The 19,941-nt window shown below is 44.3% G+C and overlaps 1 protein-coding gene across 1 annotated transcript in view; it reads right to left on the bottom strand.

Moving 5' to 3' along the window:
* Positions 1 to 484: 484 nt before the first annotated feature.
* The window catches only part of GPAT3 (glycerol-3-phosphate acyltransferase 3), a 28,658-nt gene continuing 9,201 nt past the window's right edge, over positions 485 to 19,941 (bottom strand). Inside the window, exons 3-13 of the mRNA XM_084627014.1 lie at positions 16,471 to 16,543; positions 13,639 to 13,909; positions 12,102 to 12,176; positions 10,574 to 10,663; positions 9,776 to 9,869; positions 7,207 to 7,322; positions 4,653 to 4,708; positions 4,027 to 4,112; positions 3,345 to 3,473; positions 2,483 to 2,562; positions 485 to 1,655 (exon numbers count right to left, since the gene is read on the bottom strand). Coding sequence (XP_084483140.1) covers positions 1,529 to 1,655; positions 2,483 to 2,562; positions 3,345 to 3,473; positions 4,027 to 4,112; positions 4,653 to 4,708; positions 7,207 to 7,322; positions 9,776 to 9,869; positions 10,574 to 10,663; positions 12,102 to 12,176; positions 13,639 to 13,909; positions 16,471 to 16,543 — 1,197 coding nt within the window. The 3' untranslated portion in view covers positions 485 to 1,528. The remainder of the gene's footprint in view (positions 1,656 to 2,482; positions 2,563 to 3,344; positions 3,474 to 4,026; positions 4,113 to 4,652; positions 4,709 to 7,206; positions 7,323 to 9,775; positions 9,870 to 10,573; positions 10,664 to 12,101; positions 12,177 to 13,638; positions 13,910 to 16,470; positions 16,544 to 19,941) is intronic.

The raw sequence follows: 19,941 nt of genomic DNA, 5'->3' as shown, positions 1-19,941 counted from the left end.
GAGAGGTGGAAAATTCCCTGCTCCCCGGCAGGCGGGGAGGGACAGGGAAGAATTGAACCTGGGGAGTTCCCTAATGAGGGGACTAAAGGGAGGCTTCTTCTGCCATTACCACCCTTGCAAGAAACTGCTTAGGCTCCCGACTCCCATCTGTGGATTCTGTGCAGAGATGGATGCATAATGCCCTAAGAAGGGCAGGGCCTAGGCCACACCCCTCTCTTCAGCATCTGCCATTGACTAGCTTAGGTGCCTCCCCACCTAGCAGGCTGGCTTTTGTGGATCCCTTTTTTAGGCACCTGTTTCTCCCTAGACATTATCTAGGAATCCCGGGTGGCTAGTTCAGAGTTTATGGATCCCACTGGGTGGCTAGGTGTTGCCATGCCCATGTCCCTTTGTGGATCTGAGCCACACTGCAAACCATTGCCCAACAGAAGAGAAACAGAAACCAGAACGAACAAGTTAAAGGAAAAATACCATTACCAGAGAATCATTAGAAATATAGAATTTATTTCCCCATTACAATAAGGCTGCAGTACATGTGCATTCCCAACAGGCCATTTCTTTTACTGCAAATGACACATGAATTCTGTTTTGGTTTGTAATAGATATTGCTAGCCCAGTCAAGTATGAGCGGTGTTGTGGTAGCTGATCCCCACCGATTTTTGTTAAGCTGTTAGCATTATGCAAAAAGAAGAATTTACTGCACTTATAATAAAAATGCATCTACTATAATACAGAGGTATCCATTTTCAGTTATGGAGCTCCCAATCATCTCTTCCCTTTACTGTACCAGTCTGAAGAAGCACAGTAGTTTAGGGAATAGTTCCAGTATGCAGAGATGTTTCTAGAGGAATCTCCTAAATATCTTCTCAGGTATCAGTTTCCATTAGAGGCAATTCTAGGGTGAGAGGCCATCCAAGGTCCTGGTTGTGTTTGAAGAGGATGTTGTTCTGATTGCCCACTTCTCTCCCCACTGTTTAGTGTCTGTCATTCTAGGTTATTCACCACCTCCCTACTTCACATACATAGAAATACAAACCAATGGAGACAAACAGACCTGCATCACTCAAACCGCAAGATTAGTTAAGAACTGTACAACAAAAAAGCCAGCCTACAAGCATGATGAGAGAGAAAGCAGCTGTTCAGGAAACAAATTTGTTTCCAACTTCCGAGTGACTGTAGCAAGAAGAGTTATTTGCACACACAGCATCAGACCAGATTCACTGTTTTCACTTCCCTTTCAGAGAGATTCAAGAGAGTCATGTACTGTTTTTTAAAACTGCATTTTTTCTCCCCCTCCACCCCCAGTTTTAAGTCAGGTTCTATTCCATGATACCTGGAGCTGCAATCCAGTGGAATATCATGCTTGCAATAAAAATACATAACAAAATACTGCCCCATTTGTATGTTCTGCCCCATCCACATAAAGGATATCCACACACATTAGAATAGGTTTGGTTTTTCTCAATGAAAAACCCACAGTATTCCTGTCAGAGCTAGTCCTGGGAAGCTTAGTTGGAAAAGCTGGAGTTCAGTTGGATTCTGCTCCCATTGATAGATTTCCTGTTGATCCATTTCTTACTATCATCTTGCTGTAGTTTTTCTGCTGCTGTTCCTTGAAAGTGTCTTTGACTTTGGCCCTTTTCAGACCTCCATCCCTGGAGCACAGAAGACAGAAAGGATGCAGTTAGACTTCAACATTAGGGAAAAAATGAAGTCGAGTTGAGCCACTAAATGCTTTTGATGATCTAGGCCAAAGCCCTTAAATATATGCACCCATGTAACTTCATCTTGACTTCAGGGACAGTAGCGCTTGCGTGAATAGTATCATCATCTGTCCCTTATGTTACATAAATTCCATATCCCATCCTTCTTGGCTCTGTAGAGCACTGAATCCACTTGTGCATTTTGACTGCTCTCATCAGGGCCTCGCTCTGGAGATTTTTCAGCATGATCCACTTATTTTATAGCATTACATGCTCTTGGGGTACCATAAACCCATACTGAGGCAGGATGTTCAATGGATAGGAGCTCTGCAGTCCTAGGTCCTAGTCTCAGCTCTGCTCCTGATCTGCTGCGTCTCTTCACTACAGTAATGTTACCTCTATGTGCCTTAGTTTCTATTTGTCAAATGGGGAAGACTGTATTGTGCTTTGAAACTTTTAGCTGAAACCCACTGTTCAAGAGCTCTGTATTGTCATCATATAAATTATTAAGAAAACCTTCTTTCATATGAAAGTGCCTGAATAGCCAACTTCCTCATTATCTACCATATCCTGGCTAAGACCATTTAAGTTAAAGAACACAAAGGTTGAGGCAGTCAAAGCTGTCTAGGGGATTAACACATCTTCAATTATATAGTGAAGTAGTGTCCAAGTCCCCTAGACAGTTTAGAGAGTCTGAACCACATTCTATAGCCATTAAGACTTAAAAGACATGTATGCAAAAATGTCATATTAAGTGCAAGCAAAATCACATCTCATACCAGGAAAGCTCAGTCAGTCCTCCTTGATGAGCAATGGCTGACTTCACTCTGTTGGCAAACTGGACAGCATCTTCTCCTTCCTACACGGGATGCAAATTAGAGTCAATTTACCTATGTATTTTTATTTATTTAAAAAAAAAAAAACACACACACACACAGCTGTGCTACAAGTCCTACAGATTCTTTAGTTTGTGACCAGAAAACTTTTGCTTTCGGAGCATTAGGCTTTGTCCGGTTTTGTTTGGGGTTTTCGGTTGGGGTTTTTTTGGGGAGGGGGAAGGGTGTGTGTGTGTGGGGGGGGGGTGTCAGAGAGGGAAGTGGAGCAGCTTTGACACATTAAGCTTGTTCTCCGAATGTCTAGTTTTTAGCCTTTTCCTCAAAGGATGTTAATCCACTCCTCATCAGCAACTTGATACTAAATGGAAGATCACACACTTCCCATGCAAATTTAAATCACACACTTGCCAGGCAAATCTAGCATACATTTTAGGTCTGTTTTTGAAGTGATGGCAAGATAGAGAAAGTTTCCCTCAGACAGATTGATGACTTAATAATAAACTAATTTTCCAAACAGCGAGTGTTATTCTTAGCAGCACAGCTCATATTAGCATGAGTAATTGTGTAGCCATTGTGCCATCAGCATTTAGTTCCAGAGCAACACTACATGGACAGGGACAGCCTCCTTTTTCAACAGCTAATATACTGCAGATACATTTCATGCTTAAATACACTGGGAAATGCAAAATTTAAAAAGAAGTTGAACAATGCTACTAAGAGCACTGAAGGAGGCTCAATTTAAGATTGATTCTCTAAGCCCTACTTATTTTACATCCTATACAAAATCAACCACATGCAAAAATACCTCTCTGACCATCGGTGGCATGTACCAGACTTTGCACACAATGGCCCAACTCGTCATTATTCGCAACAGGTAGCTCACTATGTCGTATTTGCTGCTGTTCCAGAACGCATCTCCAAACTGAGGGTCATACTACAGAAAGGCAAAAATAGTAAGTTTAAGTAATATAGATCCAAGGTGTAAACACATGTTATGGCATTTAACTCAGAAGGCTGTATAGGAGGACATTAGTAACCATTACACATTGGCCTCCACCCCCAGAGGTGCAGCATGGGGAGATAATGTATATTTTTACAGGGGTGTCAAGTCTAGCCTGGATTACAAGCTTCATTTTCCTATTCCTTCAAATATTGACTTGTTAATTCATGGGCTGGTCAGACCAGCCCCTGCCTAACTTCTCTCCAGTCTTCCACGTTGTAAGGCAAACTCCAATAGAACTCACCAATAGGTTTCCACTTATTTCAAGAGAGCAACTCTAAAGAGACTGAATTACTTTCATTCATGGGTATTCAGTTGTTTGCTTTCCAATGGCCAAGTACACCAGAGGGCCAGTTGCAGAGCATGTGCTTCTACTGGCAACTGTACTGAGACAAACTCTTGTCCATCTCCCACCCACCCACCAAGCAGCCAGACCTTTCTACAGGTAAACAGCAGTGTCTGGAGACATATTGCTATTGTATTTTACCTTGATTGCAACTGGATAGATGGTCCCTCCTATTTCAAAGCTTCCTTTCTTAAACATCATTACTGATGTGTTGTTTATACAAGTGCCTGGACAAAAGAGAAGTCAGAGTGTTTGCAGTCAGAAAACTTTTGTTATGTATTCTAATGGAGTCAGACAGCAGGATTATACCAGTTTGCAAAGCAAGCAGCCACTGGGGAACAGTAAAAAGCACCTCCAACAAGAATGAATTGGACTTTCCAATGTCTGTGCTTTGTCCAGGCCTAAAGATTGGAGGTCAGAGAATGGTGGGGCAGTGCTCCCCTCCCTGTAGTGCTAGAAGAGTAACGCTGAGGTTTGGGGGAAGAGGATGGAGAGGTAGGTAGAAGCAGGGAGGCCATGCATGATACACAACAGGCTCTCTCTGCATCAGAGAAGAAGGATTAAGCCATGTGTGGGAAAAACCCTTTCAGCCTTCTTCCCCTTCATCCCACCATTTCTGGGAGAAGCTGGAGCATCCTGATACTAGATGTTTCCTATTACAAGTTTGGAACAAGATCTGTTTGAGCAATAGGAGTCACAGCAGGACAACCAAGAGTGACATAAGCACTGAGAAGACAACTAAATCCAGTGGAATGAGAGTTTCTTACCTTCTGGAAAAATTAAGATTGGCAGTTTGTTCTTAGCTGCTACATGTTCTCTCAGTCTGTAGAAGCAGAAAGAAGGATGTTTAAGCAATACAGTTTGAAACAGGATTAATTTTTCCAGTCATGTATGTACATTCAACAGAAACCAAAAGCCAATGTTTGATGCAACATATCACTGTGCATCTGTAATTCATAACAGGAATATCATTTGAGCCTAGATTCAGCTCCAAACATCCTTTAATATTTAGTCCTACCCAGTATTTCACCAATTATTCTTACTTCAAAGGGACATCCCCAGCTCTCTTGCGCATGGATCTGAGAGAGAGCGCATGCATGTGTGAGTTCACGTTTAGCCTCTATTAACGCTTCTGATTTTTAAGTGCAATAAGTAGAGCAAGTCAAAATTTGTAGGAAAGAGCCAGCAAGATTTCCCCCCCCCCCCCGCCATGAAATATCGTGCTTTTGTGGCAAGCTCTAGTAATAAGTAGCTAATATACTGTGATAAGAAGAGGAAAGTTTTCAATAAGGGTGTTTGTGAAGAAGCACTTCTGTTGCAAGATTCACAAGCAATAACTGAGGGGTTAAAAACCAACAACAAGTATTTGAAGGGCTGACGCACTGAGAGGAAGTAGTGTTAATGCAAGAGATGAATGGCATAAAGTTCAATTTAAGTTTTAGGCAGTCTATCCGGAAAAAACTTCTTGGCAGTAAGATACTTTAGGCTGTGGCACACTCAAGTGGTGGAAGCCCCACTGATTGCAATACTTAAACAGGCTGAGCAAAATATGCAAGTTTGATAAAAGCTAAATAATCTTGGTTCTAGTTATTTAATCATAGGTCTTCTCCATTTCTGAAATATCTATAATGCCCAAAATTCTCACCCCTTGATCTTGATTGAGTAGACTTTCTGGAATGCCCCTTCAATCTACCATTTAGAAGCCAGGAAGGTGAAAGACAAGTTTATCCCTTATAAGACTACCCTGAAAATTCTACACAAAAAATTTAGGATGGGATACAGACACCTGGCATTGGAATCCAGCTCCAACCAGCAGGTGCTCCTTTGAATCAACCGGGGCAGAAACTTAGTTTGAAAGTTTTTTTTTGTTTGGAAGGTTATTATGATCAGGATGATTGGATAAAGATTTCATCTCCTGTCTTCTCCTCCCCCTCCCCCCCCAACCAAAAACAAAAAAACCCTTCCATTATCTTCTGTTAATGAAGTAGTTAGTGAAGGTATGCAAGAAGAGAAAGAAGGATGAGAGAATGATTCTCCCCAGTTAATGAGAGCTTCCCTCCCATGATGGGAGGTCAGCTATACCAGACTCAGATCTCTAAGGAGGAACAACTCCATTCCGGAGTCAGGAGAGTGATGCCCTTTACAACAAACCTGACGCTAGACTACAAACTTCATAGATACTTGAAATATAGCACTACTATTTCTATTGTACTGCGCTAAGGGAAAGTTCTTCTTTGCTACATGACTATACTGTTCTTTGAGGAAATCTTGCCCTTTCCAGGAGGAACTCAGTACTGTAGGTAACTTCATCTAAAACCGGCAAGTCTGTGGTTTTTAGAAGGCTCTAATTTAGAAGACATTTCAGCAAAAGCCACAGGTAATTCTATTTCATGATAAAATTAATATTTTGTGAGAAAAAAGTTCGGTTCCTACCTCCCAACAGTCCCAGTTTGGGATTTCATATGGCTTTTCCTTGACATTCGTGTGGGAAAACAATTTAGATTATAATTGTGGAAAGAAACAGCAAGACACTTGGGTACCTGCACACCAAGTGACCCTGGCAGCAGAGCTATCAGATTAACTCCACGTCAGAAGTCCTGTGCAGTCGCAACTGGAACATCTTTGTCACTAGAACCTTTTGTCCAAACTATTTTACTATAGGAAGAGATCCCAAGAGTGCTTAATGACTTTTTAAAATTTTTCCCCATTTCTGCAGTATCTCATTCGTTTGCAAGCACACACTTGCATATTCCGTCCCCATCTGTGGGTAACATCCAAGTTCCATTTCTGTTGCTAATTAGATGCAAAGTAATATTCCCAAAGAAAAATAGTGTAGGATTGCTCCCACAACTGTAATTTTTCCATTCACTGCATGCATGTTGCAAACAACTGCAATCCACATCACTCCAGACTATGGTAATACACAATCATAGAAGGAGGTTGAGTCCTGGTATTCCCAGTGTTTCTACAAGGTGTTTAGCATTTAGAACAAGATGGCCAGATATATTCACTGCAGATAAAGTGCTTCTACAGTCTAGCCTTTCACCCTCCAGAAGGGGCAAGATTGTTAGGCCACTGCCTATCATGCTGACCAATGACTTACCGTTTCCTTATTGCCCCCACCCTGCCTGTATGTCTGTCTCTTGTGTAATACTTGGGTTGTAAGCTCTATGGAGTAAGGGCCATCTTTTTGTTCTGTGTTCGTACAATGCGGTTCTGGCCCATGACTAGGGATCCCAGATGCTAGGATTGTTATAGTTCGAATAATGCCATTTTTCACAACTACAGCAGCACTCAGCTGAGTTATTGCCCATTCCTTACCTTTTTGTCACTAGGTGGCGGTCTTTCATTTCTGAGCGTTCAAACCAGACATGGGGACAGGCTTTGACCGTGGATCTCTGAATAAGTCCCATTAGACCCCCGTGAGCCTGGCCAACCTGCAAGCCCAAATGAGAGACTACTATACAAAACTCATGGCAAAATGAAAGTCCATCTGCTTAATGCCTATTTAAAATACAGCTATGTATCTCCCAAACTAGAGCTTTGCAATGTACAGAAAAAGAAATCCAGTAAAAGCATTCATTTCCTAGACACCTAGAAAATACAGTATTGGATAGTTGGTCTTTTAGCACTATTTAAATATTATACAACCACCGTTCAAACCCTGAATATATAGACAGTAAAAAGTAAAGAGGTAACTATTTTGTAAGCATTTACTTTTGTGCATCTTCAGGAAAAAATCACAAAAGACCCTTGAGTCTGCATTTTTCTGACGTGTCAGGTTTCCACTCACCCCCATGAACAGTCTCTGCACACAGCTAGAAATCCCTTTAAGCACGTTCAAACCAATATGGTGGCTACTAAAGGCACTTGAAGTTCTGCTTTTACAAAATAGTTTAGAGTTCGTACTGTCTTGGTCTCTTCATTATTTTGCACTAGGTCATCTCATACATATTAGGGTGAGCATATATCTGAGTACTAACCCATCTAAATTTGGAAAGTTTTACATGCTTTTGCATGCACACCAAGAACTCTGCAAAAACTGCATGAACAGAAAGATGTTACTCATAATGCAATTAGCATCAATACTTAAGAGAAGTCTTCCTCTTTCCATCCCAAACCTTGTCCTCTGCCTTTACTTTTATAACCTCTTGGGCAAAATATTTTGCAGTACTCTGATCTACCAGTGACTTACACAGATTTTAGGTACTGTCACTGAAGTGTTACCATAGGAAAGTTAACATTTACTAAAGATGAAAGTTAGCATTTCATACCATCTTTGTGCCATTACCACATCACAAGCTACATGGAGATGCCCCCATCTTAACCTGTTACTTCTGGGCATTTCACAATCCCAATAATTCAGCTACAAAAGTAGATTTCTATTCTGCATCTCATCCCTAGAGCACTACCTGTAGCCAGGCTCGAATGTCAGTCTTAAGCTGCAGGATGGACAGGCCACCACAAAAGATAGTCCGCTCCTGCCATTATTCGTGGGTGCCTTTTTACAGGCTGGACACACTGGATATATTTACACTGCAATAGAACACCTGCGACTGACTTGGGTTCGCTGGGCTCAGGTTGTGGGTTGTAAAAATTGCAGTATGGACTTGTCGGGCTTGGGCTCCAGGACCCTGAGAGGGTCTTCCCTCAGAACAAGTCTATCGCAGCAGAATGTTACTGGATTTGTTCTTTTGAATGACTAACACCCAGTTTAGTTAGGTCTTGACCCTCACAGCGGGCAGCTTTAGTAACACACACAAGAGCCAACATCCCTCTCCCACAGCCTTCTTCACAGATTCCACGACAACAGCAATAAGAAGATCTGCTAGACAGATCAGATGGAAGCAGGAGTTTTACTTGACAAGCCATTCCTTCATCACTACACCCAAAATACACCTCCAGCACTTGATCACAGGGGCTGAAGGAGGCCTGCTGCTAGGCCCCTTCATGAAAGTCAGAAGTAGTCTTAGTCACTATCAGGAATTAACTCCATTTTATCACTATCTGCTCTATTGTAATGCAGAGTGTCTCAGTCTGCATTTGAAGAGCAAGCCATTGCTGGTCAGGCACCTGTGCTGTCGAGTTATTCCCAGGTGCACTTTATGAACAGTGCATTCACAGCAATTCTACTGGCCACCAACTTTTAACCTTGACACCCGAGACAACCTTGCTCAAGGACCAAACACCCCCTTCCTTACTTACACTGAAAAAAGGATTGAGAGCAGAGGCTCAATTCTAGAGCATTGAGCAATAACTTAGGGTACGTCTACACCACAAATTTTGGCGTCATTGTAGGATGGATAGGCTTTAATCTAGCTAGCACGAGTAACATAGATGCAAAGATGCAGTGGGCATAGGCTCTAGCAGACTAGCAATCTGAGTGTGTAGCCCATTGGGTTTGTACTGGGGCTGCCAGCTTGTACTACCATATCTTCACCACTACGGTTACCTAAATTCATGAGGTTAAAGCTAGTGTAGATATGCCCAATCACACCTTCATCTGCCATGTAGACATACCTGAATCTTAACAATGCAGTGTAAAGAAATGCATTTTTACTAAGTGATCCAACAGATTCCATTTCTGTGACTTCTGCAGTGGTTCAAGATTCTCAGTTACACTTTGGTCTGAAGGGGCCAAGTGCTCATACATGACCTGGCAGAAGCCATGGAGTTTATCTGGGATCTCAGGATGCACGTTTATTCTGGGGAAAATCCTGCGAGAAGTCAGAGATCCTTCCCATATCAGAGGCTGGTGATCCACTGGGTTAGTACATAGCATTTATTCCAGACATCTGAAGTGAGACCCTAGTTTAGGTCACAAACTTTAGCGGCCTCCTCCTGATCGCTACTGTCTAAAACAACATTTAGAGGTTTTCACTTCTCATACCATTGCATAGCATCCATCGTTAGTCAGGATTAAAACATCTATTGGAGATGTGTGGTTGGCAACACATATACCTCCTTTCTGTGGTCTGTTTTCCCTGCAATGACAGGAAGCATCATTCACTTCACTGTACAAAACATAACTATGTTCCCTTTGTTGATTATATCAAGTGTCTCACTAGTTCCTGGGAGACTGCATTTCAGTGGAATAGTAACAGCAGCAGTTACAATAATTTTGTAGGCACCTGCAAGCTACAATATTGTTGTGATTATTTTCTAACCTACAGAAAATTGTTGGTGAACAAATTCTGTCCATTTACAGACTAGACCTGCTGTTAATGTAAACAGTGTTAAATAGCATTTGAACCATGCTTTGAGAATAATTTCTGGTAAGAGATTTAGTTGTCACACTATAAGCAAATAAGCAAACACTGAGCAAACACCTTCATCATTCAGCCACTCTATCTGTGTAGCAGAGTCATGCTAATTCCATACAGACTAATTAAAGTTCATTAAAAGAGGTCCTCGCTTTGAGACATACCACCACTGACATCACCAAAAAACAAATTACCCCCTTTGTCCTATTTGTCTAGAGTTATGTATCCTCTTTACCAGGGCCATCCCTACAGGGGCGTGGGGCCTGGGGCGGAAGTGACAGATTCGTCTCTTCCTGGACTGTCCAATCGCACCAGCCCGTGGGGCCCCACCAAAGCATGGGTGCCAGAGCCATCACCCCGAATCGTCCTACCCAAGGGATGGCTCTGCCCTTTACAGTAGTGGAGTGCAACACAGACTTACTCACTTGTTATGGTATGTGATGGTACCAGACAGAGCTCTGACGAGGATCCGGGAGCACGTCAGGTGAACCAGTTCGCTTAGCCAATCTTTAGCGCTGAAAGACACGTACACTTACACCTCCAAACAGTCTTGCAAGGGAATTATAATAGATGCCGTTTTCCTCAGCCCTTGCAAAGTGTTCCAGTTACAAGGACTAGGCCAAGACTTTACTGCAATAGTATAGTGTGTTTAGGGCAGTGGACTGGGATTCTGGGAACTTCGGTCCTATTCCCAGCTCTGCCACCAACCTGCCGCAACACCCTGGGCAAATCACTTCACTTCCCACTCGGTCTTGTCTATTGAGATAATTCTACTCCAACAAGCCTGCCATCTCAGAGTGTTTATTTTATATACACACACCCCAGCACAAAGGCAGCCCAACCAAGACTGACTCCCCAGAGGTGCTTCCATACTATAAAAAGTGGTGATGCCACTGGTAGAGACAACATACACAGCAGAGACCTCCCAGGCTCCTCTGGATAGCTTGGGGAGAAACCAGAGAGAGGGAGACCAGGGGAACAAGTGAAGGAAGGAGTGTTTAGCTGCTGTTCAGAGTAGCACTGCAGTTTAGAGTGACATTGGGGTTTCATTCTCAGTTATTTCCATACTGAGCATGCTCACTTCAAAGGTAAGGAGAGGGGGTTTTGTTGTTGTTTGCCTCCCTGCAAAGTCAACCTGGACCCTGACAAATCAAGCTGGACTCTGACAAGCATCAGTAATGAGAGGCCCTCCAGGCCAAGATAGATTCTCAGTTACACAGGTGCTATCCCCTTAAAATGGTGGGTTAGCACAAGTGTCACAACTGGAACTTAATTAACAGTTCTGTTGGTGCTGCAAAGGAGTACTAGAATCCAGCTCAAGGCCCAGAGCCAGGCTGGCCCTGCACATCCAAGGGAAATAAGACCACTTTTTCAAGACCGCCTTGATCACTAAAGAGAGAACGGAGAATATGCACAAGAAATATTTCCTTTCCCAGTCACTCTTTGGACTGTAATCACACTTCAGAGTTTCTCCATTGCAGCAAGTATTGTTTCCTTGTTTGTTGCCTCTGCACCTCTCCTTGCCCCACCTGACTTTCCCCATTTTGCCTGTCACGCTTGTCTTTTGCTTTCCCCTTCATCCTCCTCTGCTCCCAGGAACTCTGTTAGTCTCTCCTCTTACCAGCGCAGTACCACGTTTTCACCACCATATCCTTCACTGTTGACATTCTCCGCATACACCAGGAGTGGGCAAACTTTTTGGCCTGAAGTCCACATCAGCGTTCCACAAGCATATGGAGGGCCGGGTAGGGAAGGCTGTACCCCCCACCCAATTCCCCCTTCAACTTCCTGCCCCCTGACTACCCTCCTCAGAACCCCCGACCTATCCAACCCGCCCACCCAACTCCTTGTCCCCTGACCACCCCCTCCTGGGACCCCCTGCCTGTAACCGTCCCCCAGGACCCCACCCAACCCAAACAGGTTAATTAAGGGGGAAAAAACCCACACACTTACCTGCTATTTGGCAACTGCCCTACAAGTGTGGTTCCCACAATCATTGAAACAATCCCAATGGCAGCCAAGGTAACACTAAAAACGAAAAGGAAGAGACCAGACTGTTTGTCTGCAGCAAGAAGATCCCTATTGGAGGGGAATTACAGTAATTCATGTCACAAAAACATCTAACTAGATGTACTAGAGAACATTAGAATGCTGAAGAGTATCTGATGAATATCTGAGCCCCTACAATAGTTTCAATTTTAAGATGGGGGACGGGAGTAAAAGGAGCAGTGCAAGACTCCACAGCAACGGTTGCAGCGTGATAACTTAAAAAGCCCTGTTTGCATGTTCGTCATAGTTTCTTGCAGGACTCAGTTACCTCAAACTGCAGAGTGATCATTTCACATTCGTGCATATGTGACAGAGGCCCAGTGGTGAGTTACTGCTGTGTTTCAGTAACTCTGGTCAGACCCGACATGCTCACTGCACCTAACACATTGTTGCCATAATCTGTATCGTAAAGGGGTCATGTAATATCATTGGAAAACTCCTCCCTGATCATTAATATTCTTGCACGATATACCTATGTCCGGTAAATCTACAAGTTATACAGATGTGCTGAAAATGTGACTAAAACATGTTTAAACCAGACACCTCAGGGGAAGTCGATAAACAGGGTTTTTCCAGACAAAGGGGCCAACACTTCAAGCCAGGTATGGCCAAGGACAGTGGCCAAGGACAGTGGGCTATTCATTCGTATCTGCGATTGCAAGAAGATCATTTGCATTGTGAAAGTCACAAGCAGGAAAGTGCCAGTGTGGCATCTCCGTGGATGTAACACCCAGCGGGGGAAGGAACTCTATCTTTCAGAAGCCGACGACATTTCAAAAGTGTACTGGACTATAAAGAGCAGGGGAGAAAACCCAAAAGTTATCCATGATTATCCAAGATGGCTAAAAGTCTCTGGAAATTGACTATAGGTGAGAAACCTGCTTAGACCAAGAATGTAGCCTTCTGAAATTAAATTTAATTTTAGAAGCGTATTTTTATTTGTGTGTTTGTCACCATTTCTAGCTTTATTTCTTACACTTGGTATGACTTAAGTCTATGCCCTTTTGTTAAGAAACTGGTCTGCCTTTTACCGTAAACGAACTCAGTGCTTTGACTGAAATGGAAGGATTGTCAGCTACAGCTAAGTTAATAAGCTGCTCTCTGTACTATTGCTTTGAAGGAGCAGCAAACTTGATCAGGTTTTGTGGATGCTACAATAAGAGGGGCTGCAGAAAGGTGTTCTTGGGGGGAGAATTTGGGGCTGGAAAGGTTGGTGAGTTCCCCTTACAAAGAGTAAGTGGGTGGTGGGAGCCTGGGTGAGACCTCCATGCTTGTAGGCTGGCTGTTGGTGTCAGGGCTGAGAGCTACAGCAGCAGAGCATTCTAGGTGCTTAGAGTTGCAAGAAGTGTTGGCTGAACCCCTTACCGGCCTGGGTGAACCCCAGCGTGTCACCACATACATACACACACATGAAAACCTAGCTTCCCAGCACTTGGCTCACCGAAGAGGCAGCAGAAGACAGTAGCGGATGAGGACCCCGAGGACCCATACTATAGTCAGACGCAGGCTGATGTACTGGAAGTTGACATTAGTCCTTGTAAGGAGGTTCCAAGAGACTAGTTCCTCTGAAGAAAACCTTTGGGTGACTTCATCTTCCACAATAGCTTCAATCCCCTTCTTGGAGAAATAGAACACATCGGAGAGTTCAAAGTCTACTCTGTGCAGGCCCGCGATCTCCTTCTCCATAGTGGTTTCATCTCTCTGTATGATGCCTTAATAACAGAAATGTGAGGAAATCACTAGATAATTGAACAGAGAATGGATTTAAACAGTTGTCCTGTTGTCACAAAGGATTACTTGCTGCTCTGTGCCGCTCAGATAATGACCTAACAATATCAGAGCCACGTATGTTTGACTGCCAGAATAGTGTGTCATAGATTTGCAAATACTATGCAGCAGGTCAGTTCTTCATCACGCCACCCCCAAAACGCAGACACTTATGCAACAAGGCAGACTCTTTCCTTCCTGTCTGCTCTCTCCCTGTGGGTTTCCTAAACCATGGATAGGATGAACATTAGAAACTAATCCACGTGTCCTCACCACAGCTCCAGAGTCACCCCACAGAGAAGATACAGGTGGGTACTCTCATCCTTGCTTCAGTTATTCTGGAAGATACATATGCTTTGTCCCTTAGGACAATAGCAGCTTAGGACTAGATGCAAGCAGTGCTCCACTTGGAAAAGTATAGAACAGAGACCCAATCTCATTTACATTAAGGTCCCTTTACACCACTCTGGCAATACAATAGAGCCTTCCAGTGTAAATTACACTTACTCCAAGACCACTTTGCACTGCCAGAGAAATGCAACTGTGACTTGGGCACAGATTTCTCCTCCCCCAATGCTGCAAACCATATTTAAAGTGTTCATTCTCCACTCCCCAGCATCTTTCCTACCCCTGGCATCTGTTTGCGTTGGACAATTTTGTTCACCACCACCCCAAGATGGTGGTGGCTAAAACCTGAAGAGCTGCTGAAAACAACTCATCTTTGGCCAGACTTGCAGCTAGCCTGCATTTGGCACCAGTTCAGCCCCACCCCTGGTCAGCAGTAGCTCACAAGCCACAATTGTATTCACTTAACTGAGAAAAATCCTGCAGGCAGTTGTACCAACAGTTCCTGTAAGAAAGCAGAGCCCTACCCCCTACTATTTTATTTCATAAGATGATAAAAATTGAACTGCAACATTTGAACTTTGTCCATGTAGTGCAAAGGGAGCCAAGAACAACATAAGGAGTTGTTCAGAGTTGCATTAGAAGTGGCAATATTCATTGCCCAATGTTTTTATTATGGTATAATAATAATCAAACAGACCTGTGCCATTGCTGGGTACCTCTTGGAGATCAGGGACAAAGTGTAAGTGCTGACTAGAGCTGAAGTCCTGCTTACGCAAGATGTTTTGAGGAAATCAGTAGCAGGCGTAGCCACACATGAGCTGTCTACTGATGTGATCTAGTGTTTAACTGAGAGGCAGAATGACCTTGTGGTTGGGACACTGAACCGGGATCAATACCAGAGTTCAGTTCCCAGTTTGGCCAGACTACATGGCCTGGGGCAAGTCACTTGACTTCTGAGCTTCAGGCTCTGTCTACACTACCACTTTTGTCAGTCGGGGTGTGGAAACAAAACAAAAAAACAAAACAAAACACCATACACCTCCCTGACTGACATCAGTTTCACCAACAAAAGTGCTGGTGTGGACAGCGCTATGTGGGCAGGATTGAGTCTCCTGCCAATGCAGCTAGCGCCACTTGTTGGGGGTGGTTTAATTATGCCTGCAGGTTCCTGCCATCAAAGAGCGGCTACGTGGGAGACCTTATAGCAGCACAGCTGCACCACGAAACCTGTGCTGCTGTAAAGGGCCGTAGCGTAGACATCGCCGCAGATCCCATCTGCGAAGTGCACATAATGCTCACTCCCGCCCTTAGCCTCCCTCTATTAACTAGGTTTTGCCACCCTTCGCACTGAGCAATACCTTACATAAGCAGGCCTACTGAAATAAATGGTGCTATTCTTGGAGTACAGTACTATTCCATGTAAATAATGTTATATTTAGACCCTGCCCTGCAACCGAGTGCAGAGTGACTAAACCATTTAAAGACAGTCACAAGTAAGAGTGGCAGAATCAAACCCTTAGCTCAGGAGTGGCCAGCCTGAGAAGGAGCCAGAATTTACCAGTGTACATTGCCAAAGAGCCACAGCAATATGTCAGCAGCCCCCCAATCAGCTCTCCCCTGCCCCCCAGCACCTCTCGCCCACCAGAAGCCCCGCCCCATCAGCACCTCCCCTTCCCTCCTTGCACCTCCCAATCAGCTGTTTCGTGGCATGCAGGAGGCTGAGGTGGGGAGGGGGGAGAGGCACGGCAGGCTGAGGGGAGGGGGCGGGAAGGGGTGGAGTGGGGGCAGGGCCTGTGGCAGAGACAGGGGTTGAGCGGTGAGCACTCCCTGGCCCACTGGAAAGTTGGCGCCTGTAGCTCCAGCCCCGAGTTGGTGCCTACACAAGGAGCCGCATAGTAACTTCTGAAGAGCTGCATGTGGCTCCGGAGCCCCAGGTTGGCCGTCCCTGCCTTAGGCTGCAAGATCCCTGGGGGCAGAGCCTGTATTTTACTAGGTGCCTGACAGTGCCAGCTACAGTGGGTCCCCGATCTTAGGCCTCTGGGTGCTACAATAGTAATTTAAGAAGATTAGTAGCTCCTTATTCACCCCCATTTTAAAATCTGTTCCTCATTTTCCTCAGGTTAATATTACTGAGACATTCTTCATTCAAAATTCTTACCACCGAAAGCAGAGTTCTTAAGTGCCTTTGCCTGCTCCTGTTTGACTCCTCTCTGGATTCGTATTGTGGCCCACTGTTCAAGAGAAAAAAAGTGTGCATTTAAGAGATAGCATTTGATGTTGTAACATTTGCTCACCATTAAAAGAACTTCCTATAGGGTAAGCGGTACTTCCCTTGAAAGCCATCTGCATTAAGTTCTCTTCACTAGACAGACAAACCATCACACACACCACCTCTGATTTTGTTCCTGTTCTTAAGTGTCTTGGTACAGATAAAATCCTGCCAGCAAGAGTCAGTGGAAAACAGTCGTCCTAGACTCACTCTGCCAACTTTAATAGAACAGAATGCCAGTTCAAAGTCAAGAGTACACATCACCACAGGATTTTTTTTAAAAAGGTTTCATTAGTGGTCCTCAGCATCCAAGCAGATCAGAGACCAAGCAGCTATAAGCCATGCCCCAGCTGCCAGAGTCATATTAGGTCAGTAGAACCTCAGCTTAGAGTGGGGGATGTGTGTAGAGGGAATACTCTATTGCTCATGGCTACAGAGATAAGCTAGAGATAAGGGAGTTTGATTTTGTGCGAGTAGACAGTTGGTAACCCTAGTCCCAAGGTTAATGGGAGCTACCACCCCCTTCCTCCCAGTCTTCTTTTCTCAAAACGAAACATGCCCCGTTTTTTTAACCTTTCCTCATAGGTCAGGTTTTCTAAGCCTTTTATCATTTGTTGCTCTCCTCTTGACCTTCTCCAGATTGTCCGCATCCTTCTTAAGGTATGGTACCCTACACTGAACACACTTCTCCAGCTGAGGTCTGACCTGTGCTGAATAGAGCGAGATATTCTCTCCCATATCTTACATGGGACACTACTGTTAATACACCCCGGAATGATATTAGCTTTTATTGCAGCTGCACCACACTGTTGACTCATATTCCATTTCTGATCCACTATCATCCCCAAATCCTTTCCAGCAGCATTGCCAGCTAGACAGTTATTCCCTATTTTGTAGTCGTGCATTTGAGGGGGGGTTCCCCTTAAATGTAGTACTTTGCACTTACCTTTATTGAATTTCATCTGGTTGATTCCAGACCAATTCTCCAATTGGTCAAGATCATTTTGAGTTCTAATCTGTCCTGAGTTCTTGCAACCCCACCCATCTTGATGTCATCTGCAAATTTTATAAGCATACTCTCCACTCCAAGTCATTAGTTAAGATGTTGACTAGTACCAGTTCCAAGACAGACCCTGTGGGACCCCTTTATATACATACTCCTAGTTTGACAGCAGATAGCTACTCAGAGTATGATCTTTCAATCTGTTGTGCACCTAGTTTATAGGAATTTAATCTGGACCACATTTCCCTAATTGCTTATGACAATATCATGTTGGACTGTGTCAAAAGCTTTACTAAAAATCAAGATACATGACATCTACAGCTTCCCCCCCTTCCACTAGGCCAGTAAACCTGTCAAAGAAAGACCTTAGGTTGGTTTAGCATGATTTGTTCTTGATAAATCCATGGTGGCTATTCCTTATAACCCTATTGTCCTCATGGTTATTAAAAAGTGATGGTTAACAATTTGTTCCAGTATCTTTTCAGGTATCAAAGTTAGGCTGATTGGTCTAATTCCTGAGGTCCTCTCGGTTCCACTTTTTAAAGACAATACTAGATTTGCCCTTCTCCAATCCTCTGTGAGCTCACCTGTCCTCCAAAGATAATTGCTAATGGTTCTGAGATTACTTCAAGAACGAGCTGAAGTACTCTTAGGGTGAATTTTGTCAGGACCTGCCAACTTATATATATCGAACCTATTTTTTCCCCCTCTATTCTGCAATGTGTTCCTTCCCCCAGTTGTATTAACTGTGACCTGGTCCCAATCAGCCTTTTTATTCAAGTTTGATACAAAAGAGACATTGAACACCTCAGTCTTCTTGATGTCATCAGTTATTAGCTCTTTTTCCCTATTAAGTAGAGAGCCTATACTTTCCTTTGTTTTTCTCTTGCTCCCAATGGAGTTATAGAGCTACATGTTGCTTTAATCCCTTCTCTCAAATAGTTTTAATAGACAGCATTTGTACCTCTGCTGGGATTCCCTCTCCCAGGAAACCGCATGAAGGTATCCAAGATGCTCATGCCATCACATGCAGCTTCTCTTCCCTCACCCCTTCCATCCTATGCCAAGACAAAACTTTTGGGGGCAGGCAGGGCCAGATTAAGTCAGGGACTTTAAGGGCTGCAGCCCAGGGCCACGGCTCAAGCAGGGCCCCACAAAAATAAATCAGGCAGCGATCTCCAACTCTGGGCCGCTAAAAGTCTCACAGTGCAGCGAGGTGCTCAGGCTGCCTGCCTGCCAGCAGGCCATAGCCCCACGTTGCTCCCAGAAGCCGCTGGCTGCTAGCACATCTCTGTAGCCCCTGGCAAGGGGAAGGAGGCGGCGGCGGCTCCACACACTGCCCCCACCCCCAGCACCATCCCTGCAGCTACAGGGGTGTCGCTTGCAGGCATGGGCAGTGCACGGAGTGCATGCTGTCCCCCTCCTCCCAGGGGCCACAGAGATGTGCTAGCAGCTGACCACTTATGGGAGCAGCATGGGGCTACGGCAGGCAAGCAGCCCGCCTGAGCCCTGCTGCGCTGCCAGCCAGAGGCTGCCTGTAGTAAGCACCTCCCGGCCAAAGCCTGCACCTCACACCCCCTCCTTCACCCCGACCCCCTGCCCCAGATCAGAATCCCCCTCCCTCTCCCTGTATACTGAGTCGTATACAAACTCCCTCCCAGACCCTGCACCCCAATCCCCTGCCCCCTCCTGCACCGAACTCCCTCCCAGGAAAAAGACTTTTATACAGAGGCCCCACAAAATCTAATAACCCCAGGCCCACAGGAAAGTTAATCCAGCCCTGGGGGCAGGAAATGTCTATTATATCTGTACAGTGCAGAGCAATAGGTCAGACCGGGACCCACTTTTGGCCTCTAGGTATTACCTTTTTCAAATACATGGCAAAAATATGAATTACAGTAAGTGGCATCCATGATGTAAAGTTCTATCTTTCACTTCTGGTCCAGGCTAGACACACTTTGGTACGTATATTGGGATTTTTCCCCAGCCAATTGTCTTAGAGTAGTGATCAGAGATAAGTTTTGATCCCTACCTGTTTTGCATGAGAAAAGATAGGAATCAATAAAGTCACCAATTTAGAGTTTAGAGGGAGCAGATGGTGTCTCATTTGGAAGCATTCCTGATAAAGTTTTAATGTTATTGCTGCACTACTTTAGACACAGCTAAATCCATATTAAAGGCAGAATCAAATAGGTCTCAACACAGCAGAAATCAGTAGCAATCCTGAAAACACAGGATATTGAGACATGCATCTGTAGTGTTTGCAACATCACAATGTACAGCAATGCTTTGCAAGAGAGGCAGCGATCTTCAAGGCAAATAAAAATTGAAGTGTAAAGTAAAGTAAAAAAGGTAAC

This window comes from Lepidochelys olivacea (assembly GCF_965140295.1).
Source record: "Lepidochelys olivacea isolate rLepOli2 genome assembly, chromosome: 4".
In the NCBI taxonomy this organism is placed as follows: Eukaryota; Metazoa; Chordata; order Testudines; family Cheloniidae; genus Lepidochelys; species Lepidochelys olivacea.
This window is presented reverse-complemented; position numbering and strand designations above follow the sequence as displayed.